Here is a 12329-nt window from a genome sequence, read left to right as displayed (position 1 = left end):
TTTTTATCTCTGAATTATCATTTTAAATTTAATCCTCAATAAATTGAAATAAGCAAAAAAAACAATCAAACTGATTGTAGGACCTTATTTTTTTGTAGGAAATTAAATTTCTCACTAAAAAAGATCCCTTATCTCTTTTTTAATATCTCCGATATTTTCTTCAAACTATTAATTTAAAATTTTAAATTAAAAATTAAAAAAAAAAAAAAAAAAAAACCAATTTTAATTTTCCACTTTCAAGAGAAGAAAAAAAAAACATAAACATTTTATCAAATAAAATAATTATAAATTATGATAATTAAAGGATTACTCGAGCTGCTCCAAATAGAAGCAATAAATAACTTGAAAGAGAATAAAAGTAAAAAAGCACGGACATTAAGTTTTGGAGATAGAATGAAAAATAAAAAAAATAAAACAAAGTTTAACGTTGCCCCAGATAACGGATGGATTGAAATTGCGTGTGTTTTTTAAAGCGCAGTCGCGTGATTGCGGTAACTCAGACGAGACTATTGCCAAGGGTTCATCATTGATCTTCATACTTTTCAACCTTCAAAATTATCGAGTCTCTTCAGCCGGATCAATTGTCATTATTTACAAATTAACTCTTTTTTTATTTTAAATTTAAAATAATAAATACAGAGTTTCCAATTTTTCGTTGGAAACTTTTCTAGGTTAATGGACTAGTACAGCCTTTATAGTTATTATGTAATTACCCTGTCTGATGCAAAGTTCTTTTTATCCTTTCAGTCATTATTGCAAGCTCACGATGTAGCAGGCCACGAAGTTTACGGAGAAGAAGCGACGCGGGTGACTCCTCCTCCTTTGTTTCCGTACCTCAACGGCGGAGATGACATCGAGGGCCAAAATGGAGACATGGATGTCGAAAATGTCACCAGAGTTAGGCTGGTACAGTTTCAGAAGAACACCGACGAGCCCATGGTAATTTTTTTTTTTTTGTTAAAAATTCAAAACAAACTGATAAATAGTCTGATCCATATTTTGAACCCCGACCTTTCATATTTACAAATTTGGTTAATAAAAATTCAATGGCACCCTTCGTGATTGAATTTTTTTAAATCAGCCACTGAAATTCCATTTTTAGCTACAGATTTTACACTAAAATATAATTAAAGAATAAATTTATGGCAATAAAAATAAAGGAATTAGTAAACTTACTGGTTGGATCCAACTTCCTGGCAAGCATAAGATATTGCATGGCTGTCATTTATTACTTCAATGTCCCAAAACAAATGGCTCGTTGCTCCAATAAGTAGTACATCACTTACAATAGTCAAAATAATAGTCTTCTTTGCTAAAAGTTACTTCGGCTTCAATTTTAAACAAACTTCCAGTCCTTTAAATAATAAAAAAAAATTATAAATAAATATCATTCAATACAAATTATCAATACAAGTATAATTACTTTTTTGAGATAAAAAATAATAAAATTTGATGATTAAAATGTATTTTCTCGGACTTTTTTTACTCGTATTATTTTTAAAATCAATTACGTATACTTTATTAAATAATTTTGATTATCAAATAATTTGAAAAGCCTAAAAAATAATTTGAACGGATATATGTAAAAAAAAAAAAAAAAAAAAAAAATAAAAAAGGATAAATGTAATCTAAAATAAATAAATATTTTTTTAAAGATAAAAACTCGGTATTAATTATTTGAATGACTTTATGAAAGAAAGTTTAATTGAATTTAAAAACTATTAATATTTAGGCTCAAGTTCAAGGTACTGACCTGGTATTTTTTATTAATAATAATCTAAAGAGTTAACTGGCGGCATTCAAATCAGCAATTAAAAAATCTATTGAAATATTCTCAGGACAAATTATGAATAATGAATTTCAATTAGCGTACTATCGATTTGCTTTTTAAGTTCACGGTTCACTTAAATTTTTTATTATAAATAATGAATTTTAAAAAGGATAGTCGGATTACCAAAGTTCAAAGTTTATCTTATAGTTTACGGTTCGCTCAATAATTATTAACATTTTTTGGTTAAAAAAAAAAAGTATTTATACAAAGCGAATTAATTAACAGGGAATAACACTTAAGATGAATGAAGACGGAAAATGTGTGGTAGCGCGAATCATGCACGGCGGAATGATTCACAAACAAGCGACCCTCCATGTACTCGATGAAATAAAAGAGATCAATGGTGTTCCTGTTGCGAATCAATCCGTAAATGCGCTTCAAAAAATGCTGGTAAGTTTTATAATTATTTTAATTAGCCAAGTATTAAAATAAAAACAAGCTAATAAGAATGAATTTATTTTTATAGCGTGAAGCACGTGGATCTGTGACATTTAAAATTCTACCCTCGTACAGGATCGCTCCACCACCATGCGAGGTAGTTAACTTTTGCCCTTCATCATTAAGCGTTCCGCGAATTTACTTTCTTAGATAATTAAATTAAGCTACTGAGATTATTAATATAGTTACTTTTTTTATTTCTTAAATTTCTAAACGTATTAAAGATAAATATATATTTATTCAATAGGCAACGAGAGTTAACAACTGTAGTGGCAGCAGTCAGTCCACCAGACGAGTTGTCGATACCCCTATTTTTTATTATTATTATTTTACTTTTAATCTTGTATTTTTTCTTTGTAGTCTAATCCCTCTTTCACAGTAAAATTAATTAATTAAATGTTTTTAGTGCACGCTCTGTCGACATTCACATTTTTAATTTTCATTTTCATTATTATTATTATTGAATATATATGAATCGTCGTTTGCTTTGAAACGATATATGAGGGCATCGTTAGAAAGATTAGCTACCGATTTTATTTTTTTTTTTTATCAGTAGGATTAGAGTGGTCATTACTTTTGTTATCTAGATTATTGCTAGATGCTTTAAAAAAGCTTTTCTGAGGCTTAATATCCAAGATCACCCGTGTCGTGACATTCTAGCATACTATTTTTATTTTCATCTCTTTATTTAAAAATGTTAATTTTAAAAATAAACCTTTAAGTAATTAAAAAAACAGTTAAATTCAATTCAATTTAAAATCAATCTCAAAAAATTACTCAAAGAAGATATTTAAAGAAAAAAATTGATAGCTTTTCAAAGTTTGAAAACTAGTGAACCAAACTTTCTCTAATTTTGCTGAAATGTAGAACTGGGTAACCACCTTTGACTCCTTCAAACTCGTTCAATTCGGTTCATTAGTTCGGAAGTTATTGGTAAAACAAAAACCGGCAAAATCCAAAGTTTAAACTTTGTAATAGTTATTTTATATATCATTTTTGAGAAATTGAAAAGATAAACTCTATATTTTCCGGTAATTAATTTACGGATCTTGTAACTATTAAGGATTCACTCTCGGGAAATCTTCGGAAGCGTCCTTAGTGGTCTGGGCTTTAAAAAGTAACAAAACAAAATAATGATCCAAGGAATGTTGATTACAAAATCGGTTTCTAGAGTAGTTAAAAAAACTATGAAAAAAGTGAATAAAAATTATTAAAAAAAAATCAGTGAAGCATTGATTAATTGATATTCCTTTTTTCTGTTTCTTCAACAATCTAGTTGTTCAGGATTAGGCCTCTGCCAGTATTAGTAAGTACCGCCACTTGATCTGGTGTGATTGGACTGCTGTAGTTAGTCTCTAAACAGAGCTAATGCGTATTTTTAATTCATTATTTTTTATTATTAATTAATTAATTAATTAATATTATAAAATTATACCTGCATATTTGTAAAACAATCCTTTTATATATTATTATTATGTATATTGATAATCACGCGATAATCGTTTTTCCCATCACATCCAATTAAAATAATTCACTTAGTCACCGTTAAGTTTTTTACTTAGCATGTGACGTTAATTACATCTCTAGTCGATGGAGCAAAGCACTTTATTAAAAGTTTTTTATAAAAATCCGATTGCTGTTCTTGTCAAGAAATTTTAAATTTTAAATTTAAATAAAAATTACCCGAGTAAAGTAATTCCGACCGGTAAAAGCTTGAATGCCTTAGTCGTAGTCTAGAACCAAAAAAAAAATCAACCAACATTTATTTATTTATGTAATAATTTATTGTATTAATAGGTCAAACCTGACTAATATTAATAATTAATAATTAAAACAGATATTTGTACGCGCTCAATTTGACTACGACCCACTGGAGGACGAGCTGATACCGTGCGCTCAAGCCGGAATCGCATTCAAGACCGGCGATATTCTACAAATTATCAGCAAGGACGATCACCAATGGTGGCAAGCGCGCAAAGACAATGTCGCGGGTTCCGCCGGGCTCATTCCATCTTCAGAGCTTCAGGAGTGGAAGATCTCCAATATGGCTATGAAGAAGAACAAGCCGGAACAAGGTTTGTTCTAAAAACAATTATTTATCACATCAAGTAATGATTAATCATTGTTAATGATAACCGACTTGAAGAAAACGGTTAATTGTTCCAGCAGATCGCACTTTGTGTCTCCGCATTTCGGTGTTTTTTTTTTTATTAATTTTAACAATTAACCAATCAAATACGTTATCAGTTGTCATTATCGTGCTTATTATTTAACAAGTTCATAATTCCTAATTTAAAAAAATCATTTTTCTCGCCGTCTGTTTTTATTTAAACCTTGATTTTTGTGAATTGAAAATGTAATATGAATCGTTTATTTGAGAAATCCTTTAAGTCATTTTTTTTTTAAATCGGGTTTATTGCATTTTTCGGTTCTTTGAATTTTCCCTCACTTATACCAGCATCAAAAAATATTAAATCCGTGTTCAAAACCGAGAACCAATTGGTCAATATAAATCTCGTTTAGTTGAGAAACCCCATAAGTCAGTGACTCAAGGGGTTTTTCGAATAAACATTCAATTTCAAAATTCCAAAAATAAATTTCTTTTTTTCAAAAAAACTTCTTCTGAGAAGAAAAATTCAGTTCAATGCAAAATACTTAAATTTTCATAATTTTCTTAGTATGGGTTTAAAAAAATTAAATTAAATTATTGTTTTATTGTTTGATAAGATTTCACTGACTTTAATTTTAAAATGATTGATTATTAGATAATTAGAAAGTAAATTTACTGTTAAATATTTGAATTTTAATGAGTTTTACAATATTCGCTTGATGGATTAAAATTAAAAATATTTAAAAATATTTTGTTTTGTTGTTGACACTGATTTAACTGATTTAAATTCTAAAATTAATGATAACCAAATGAAAATATATTATATTTACTGTGTAAATACTTTGATTTAAATAATTTTTGCAATTGTTAGTTTTATAAAGTTAGATTGTGATAAATTAAAATGTTGTTTTATTGTTGACTCTCAGTTCACTAATTTGAATTTAAAAATAGATGATTTATTATAATTTTCGTTAATTGTAGTTCCAATACATATTTTGTGATTAATTTTATAAATATAATAAATGATTGAGGGAGATAAATTAATAATATTAATGATTTTATTACTATTTTATTGGTTTTGGTGAGAAACCCTATAAGTTAATCAACTTGAAATCATTATTATAAATAGTAGTAATTAACAATTAAATTTTTTTATGCTCGAACTAACATTATTATTATTGATTATTGGTTCATGATGTTAATGCAAACTTAACCGAGAAAAATGTTTTTTGCTTCTCCTGAAAAATGTACTATTTTTGACTTATGAGGTTTCTCAAATAAATGATTCATATAAATAATAATTAAATGACTATTTAATTATTGGTATAGAATTTCAATACACAGCGAATCAATCATTTCATAGCTTTCGCGATGAGTTATTCACTTGTACAATAATAATTTGATAAATTGTTTGTGATTGTATGAAATGAGAAATTGAATGTGTTTTTATTTAAAATTAATCGGGCATGTGGTGTACAGACACGTGACTAAAATGACTACAAATACAAAACTGATTTTATATGTGTGTGTCTGGGCTAGATGCTGAAGGGGAAGGTGGATGCTCACCTCACACCGAGGGCTGTGACAGCTCGACAGGTATGAAATATAAATCTGCCTGCAAAAACAAATTTTTTTAAAAAAATAAATTAACTTTCGAATTGAGTTAGACTAAGGCTCGTGTTACTCGTCCCGCCAACGTCAAGCTCAATCGATTGTAGTTTTACAGGTGGCGCCAAAAACACTTTTACTTTCAAAGCTTCAATTAACACAACGCGTTTATTGATTTTTAATTTTTACAAGTTGTTGAAACATTTATATTTAAATCTCAAAAAACTTTTGCTAACTCTTTTTTATTAAAGTAATTACGGTAATTACCAAACTAGCAGAACTAAGGAAAAAGTTTGGTACTTTTTTTCAGGAAATTCAATTTTCTACAGATTTTTATTGTACCGCTTTAATTACTAATTAAACTTTTTTCTTATCAGAGCCTTTTATATTTAAATTTAAATTTTAAATTGACTATCAAAAGTATGATTAAAACACCTTTGTCCTTTTTTGTTTCTCATTCAATTTAATACTAATTTATCCAATAGTTTGTTAAGAATAAAGCTTTGAAATTCTTGATAGTATTTTTGGCTGCCATTTATAAAAAATAAACAAATAAAAATAATTAGAGCACGTTATCATTATGGGTAATCATCTTATCATTAGTCAATTATTTTTTCATTAATATTGTGACCTGCTGGAACTGTTATTATTTATTATTATTATATATTTATTTAATAATTTATTACATAAATAAATTTATTTTCAGAGTCACCTTAAATTTAAAATAACCGGCAACTGTAATAATTATTTTCAATTGTTATAAACAATTACTATAAATAAGTAGACTTTATTAACTGGAATAGATACACACGAAGCATGTGTTTTTTATCACAGCTTGTCGATAGATTTTTTTTTTGCACCGCTTACGAAAATAAATTATCCCTACTACTATAATTTATTTTTTATTTTTTTTACAAGTACAATTACGTTATTATATTAGCGACTATTATTAAAATATACAGTCAATTAGTTTTAATAATTATTTGTGCTCGTTTTATTAATTTATATTTATATTTTTTTTTTTTTTTTTTTTTTTTTAAATAGTCAATTGCTCAATTTTTGGCCGCAAGAAAAAACAGTACAAGGACAAATATTTGGCGAAGCATAATGCGGTATTCGACCAGCTGGATCTGGTTACTTATGAAGAAGTTGTTAAAGTACCACGTAAGGATTCATTTAATGATTACTTCAATGATTTAATACTATTGATGTTTTCTAAATAAATAAATAAAATTACAGATGAAGCATTTCCACGAAAGACACTAGTATTACTAGGAGCACATGGTGTTGGTCGACGTCACATTAAAAATACAATTATTGCCAGGCATCCAGACAAATATGCCTATCCAATTCCGCGTAATTATCATTTATTTTAATTTTAACTAGTCAGTCTGTTATTTAATTAATACTATTTATCATTTATTAATTATCATTCATTTAATTAATAAATTTATCTAATAAATTTGTGAATTAAATTAAACTACAGATACAACGAGGCCTCCACGAAACGACGAAGAGAGTGGACGCAATTACTATTTTGTCACACATGATGAAATGATGACGGATATCAGCGCTAATGAATACTTAGAATACGGTAATTTTATTTTTTATTTTTTATTTTTTATTATTATTATTAAGATGAAATTTTTCACTTTAATGAATAATTATAAATTATTGATTAAATATAGGTACACACGAGGACGCAATGTACGGTACCAAGTTAGATACGATAAGAAAAATCCACGAAGAAGGAAAAATGGCTATTCTAGACGTTGAACCTCAAGCATTAAAAATACTTCGTACCGCTGAGTTTGCTCCTTATGTTGTTTTTATCGCTGCACCCATCGTACAAAATCTTAATGACGTAAGTATAAAATATTTTTTTAACTTTAAATGAATCGTTTATTTGAGAAACCCCATGAGTAATATTTTTTTTTTAAATCGGGTTTATTGCATTCTTCGGTTCTTTGAATTTCCCCTCACTTATACCAGCACCAAAAAATATTAAATCCGTGTTCAAAACCGAGAACCAATTGGTCAATATAAATCTCGTTTAGTTGAGAAACCCCATAAGTCAGTGACTCAAGGGATTTTTCGAATAAACATTCAATTTCAAAATTCCAAAAATAAATTTCTGAAAAAAAATTCAGTTCAATGCAAAATACTTAAATTTTCATAATTTTCTTAGTATGGGTTTAAAAAAATTGAATTAAATTATTGTTTTATTGTTTGATGTGATTTCACTGACTTTAATTTTAAAATGATTGATTATTAGATAATTAGAAAGTAAATTTACTGTTAAATATTTGAATTTTAATGAGTTTTACAATATTCGCTTGATGGATTAAAATTAAAAATATTTAAAAATATTTTGTTTTGTTGTTGACACTGATTTAACTGATTTAAATTCTAAAATTAATGATAACCAAATGAAAATATATTATATTTACTGTTAAATACTTTGATTTAAATAATTTTTTCAATTGTTAGTTTTATAAAGTTAGATTGTGATAAATTAAAATGTTGTTTTATTGCTGACTCTCAATTCACTAATTTGAATTTAAAAATAGATGATTTATTATAATTTTCGTTAATTGTAGTTCCAATACATATTTTGTGCTTAATTTTATAAATATAATAAATGATTGAGGGAGAAAAATTAATAATATTAATGATTTTATTACTATTATATTGGTTTTGGTGAGAAACCCCATAATAAGTCAATCAACTTGAAATCATTATTATAAATAATAGTAATTAACAATTAAATTTTTTTTATGCTCGAACTAACATTATTATTATTCATCATTGGTTCATGATGTTAATGCAAACTTAACCGAGAAAAATGTTTTTTGCTTCTCCTGAAAAATTTACTATTTTTGACTTATGGGCTTTCTCAAATAAATCATTCAATTAACTTGAATAAAATTTTTGACTACAGTACGACGGAAGTCTGGAAAGACTTGGAAAGGAGTCGGACATGCTGAAGCAGGCGTACGGACATTTCTTCGATCTGACGATCGTCAATGACGATATTGATGAGACGATTGCTCAGCTGGAAGGCGCAATCGATAAAATACAAAAGACACCGCAGTGGACGCCAGTGAGATGGGTCTACTGACAACGATCACCCTCACGTAATAATGATCCCTTAAATTATTACTAATTATTAAAATAAATAAATCCAATCGGGAAATCAAGAGAGTACATCAAATGATATAAAAAGAAAGAAATAAAATGGGTCTTGAACCCTGTGTTCAACAATATTTAATTAATTATACGCATTATTTAAAGAGATGCTACGAGAGAGCTGGGACCGAATTTTAATTAAACGATAGCCTTTATTCTATTAGACGCGACTACACGCGAATTGTTAAACTACGGACAGAAAACGATTTACCGATTTTTAATATTTTTAATTATTAATTATTATTATTATTATTATTATTATTATTCCCTTTAATCAATTTTTCTCTAAATGCTGTTTTATTATTGTAATTGTTGTTGTATTGGTTTGTTTGATTGATTGTTGTGAAATTTTAGAGTTTTGTCAGCTTTATTTATAATATAAATTTCGGTTTTGTGATAAAATTTTTAAATATTTACACGCTTTTTATTTTATATATATTTTATTTTATTTTAATGTAATTTCATATCAATTGTAATTAAAAAAATTTTTTATACTGATTTTATTATTTTATAAATTTATTTTTTATTAATTCTGTATCTATGTATATAAAAATAATTTTAATAAAAATAAATCTAGTCACGGAACCGAAATTTTAAAATTATTAGGACTATCATTATCAAAATTAGTTACTAAAGATAGTTAGTACGGAAATTTAATTATTTTGTCCTGATGTTATTATGTGTACCCCTCTCAAATCTCTTTCTCTATTCTATATTGTACAACTAATGTTACTAACGAAAAACTATAAATAAATAAATGAAACTATGGAAAAAAAAAAAAAAAACATGATTAAGGAAAAAAAAAAATAGGGATTAAATAAGTCTGGTAGCGATTCAATCAATTGCAATAAAAAATATTTCAAAAAGTAGTCTTAATTAATCGAAAATCAATTGATTTTTAAGCTCGAATTTAAAAGAAAAAAAAAATTAAATTAGCGTGTGCATAATTGATTATTTAAATTGATTAATTAAATTTAAAAATTCATGCTTGGTCAATTTTAATGAAGAAAGAGGGAGTAGCAAACGCTTGGTTATATTAATATTAATTGGATTATTTATTTGAATGCAAAGGCTCGTGTATCTATTGAACAATTGGCATGAATGAGAGTGAAATGTTTATTTGATAAGCCCGCAGCCTTTGCACGTAGTCTTATTATATTATATATTATACTAAACCGCAAGTCATTATTTATTAAATATATTATCTGACAATGAGAGAAAGAGAGATAGCGTTTGATTAAAAACTTAAGTAATTATTAATTAATTAATTATAATAAAATAAAACAATAAAAATCGCAGTGAATGAATCGAATGAGTGTATGTGAATAATTATCATTTTTTTTTCTAAGATTTATTATTTTATAACTGGTCATTGTCTATCGTGAGTTTTAAATAAATAACCGACTGACAGATTAATTATTAAAATACTAATGAAGAATAAATAATTTTTAATGAATAAATTTACGAAAACGATGACTCCGGACAAACTAAATATACAATCATTTTGTTCTTTTTACTTTGATTTTTATTTTATTTAACAAAACAAATAATTAAGGATGACGGGTCTTCAAGTAAAAAAATTGAAAAATTATAAATAAAATAGAATGAGAAATTTAAAAATAACATTTAAATATTATTGTGTATTTAGGAGCAAGAAAATGATATAATGTTGTTAATTGATTTAATAAAAATAGCCCAAAATAAATACTTGTTTTGTTTTTTTATTATTAAATTACTTTTTTATTATGATACTAAAATTTCTAAAGTTAGCCGACGTTTTTAATTTTTTGATTTTTTTTAATAATTAAATTAGAACGAAAAAATATTTTTAAAAAGTTACACTTACAGTTTTTAAAGTTTTTAACAAATGACAATTTTTTCTTTCTTTTTTTTTGTAGTCATTTTTTAAAAAAAAAAATTCTTTTTAATTTTTCAATGTCGGCTAACTTAATTTTCATTTTTTATTAAGTACAATTATATTTTTACTCACCAAATTTTTATAATTTAAGTTAAAACATAAATATTTAATGTTTATCCAAACTCTGGCAATGAATTTAATATTTCTAAATAATAAATTCACTAGTTTTATCTTCTTGTTATTCTTCTTTTTGGGTGATGTCGTTTTTCAATAACACAACAATTAATTTCACTTTTCACTGGCGACATAATTTTTTTAACAATTGATTTTCACCAAAAAACTATCACTTTTTCGTAATTAATAGTAATAACACTAATTGAAAGGTTGAAGGCACGATTGATGAGTTACTTGTCAAGTTTTGGCAGAGATGAACAATGTTCCAGCCGCGCGATGCGCCATGGGACTCCATAACACATTACTCTACTCCATAATAAATATAAGTTGAACATATCTGATTATACTGTCGCTTAATAAAAACAATCTTGAATTTTAAAATGAGATGAAAGTTTTGTTACATATGGCGCCATCTATTCAATTTAACTTTTTTTTGTCACGGTATAAGAAATCTATGCGATAGGGATTGTAAGTTATCAGAATTATAGGCAATCGGATTTCTAGGCAATCGGATTCTAAGTAATCGGGATTCTAGGTAATCGGTAATCTACCCCATAGGAATTCTACGTCATTGATAATTTAGGTAATCGGATTCTAGGTTATGGAAATCTAGGTAATTGGAATCTAAGTCACCGGTAATCTAAGTCATTGGTTTGTAGGCTAAATACAAAAATTAATTTGACTCTTGTAAATCAGCTGTTACTAACCTGTCCGTGATTTGCCAACGCTGTACTTCGGTTTACATTTTCATTTGCACAATATAACCTTAACCATGTTTAACTTTTTGCAGTCAGTGTTAATAAATAGATTAGTTTGAATTTATTGAATGGTCTGAAGCTTGCGCGCTACGCAACGTTGCCAAATGTTTTGACGCCATTTAAATGTAGATTGCTTAAAAATTTTCTGTGATTTTATAATTTTAATTTCTCTATAAATTCCACGGCAACCTATATATTTTATTGCAAAAAATGAAACCTGAATATTTCGAAAACCTTCTTTTGAGTTTTTTTTTACCCCGTCTAATCGGTCGTTAATACCATAATTCGAGAAAGTTGTTAAGGTCTGACTTTCTCGTAAGACTCGGAAAAAATACGAACATTTTTAAAAATTTTTTTTTCTAA

General features: G+C 26.7%; 1 protein-coding gene and 1 long non-coding RNA gene across 4 annotated transcripts in view; one reads left to right on the top strand and one right to left on the bottom strand.

Annotated features, from left to right (window-relative positions):
- LOC123264095 (peripheral plasma membrane protein CASK) overlaps nucleotides 1–9171 on the top strand; it is a 27716-nt gene extending 18545 nt beyond the window's left edge. Inside the window, exons 15-25 of one of the 2 annotated variants that reach the window (XM_044727173.1) lie at nucleotides 748–939; nucleotides 2057–2221; nucleotides 2298–2366; nucleotides 3546–3575; nucleotides 4107–4344; nucleotides 5919–5975; nucleotides 7032–7151; nucleotides 7227–7343; nucleotides 7474–7581; nucleotides 7676–7851; nucleotides 8929–9171. In XM_044727173.1, the coding sequence (XP_044583108.1) occupies nucleotides 748–939; nucleotides 2057–2221; nucleotides 2298–2366; nucleotides 3546–3575; nucleotides 4107–4344; nucleotides 5919–5975; nucleotides 7032–7151; nucleotides 7227–7343; nucleotides 7474–7581; nucleotides 7676–7851; nucleotides 8929–9108 (1452 nt within the window). In that variant the 3' untranslated portion in view covers nucleotides 9109–9171. The remainder of the gene's footprint in view (nucleotides 1–747; nucleotides 940–2056; nucleotides 2222–2297; nucleotides 2367–3545; nucleotides 3576–4106; nucleotides 4345–5918; nucleotides 5976–7031; nucleotides 7152–7226; nucleotides 7344–7473; nucleotides 7582–7675; nucleotides 7852–8928) is intronic. The other variant, XM_044727174.1, reaches the window with a different exon arrangement.
- LOC123264104 lies at nucleotides 934–12329 on the bottom strand. 2 transcript variants are annotated; one of them, XR_006509273.1, is made up of 3 exons: nucleotides 11916–12329; nucleotides 1177–1354; nucleotides 934–1116 (listed from the first exon to the last, which is right to left on the bottom strand). It is a non-coding gene; the product is annotated as an uncharacterized LOC123264104 (long non-coding RNA). The 2 variants fall into 2 exon arrangements; XR_006509272.1 differs by lacking the exon at nucleotides 11916–12329 and adding an exon at nucleotides 11167–11905.

Source organism: Cotesia glomerata, linkage group LG4, assembly GCF_020080835.1.
Source record: "Cotesia glomerata isolate CgM1 linkage group LG4, MPM_Cglom_v2.3, whole genome shotgun sequence".
Lineage (NCBI taxonomy): Eukaryota > Metazoa > Arthropoda > Insecta > Hymenoptera > Braconidae > Cotesia > Cotesia glomerata.
Note: the sequence above shows the minus strand (reverse complement) of the source record. Positions and strands in the feature narration are given on the sequence as shown.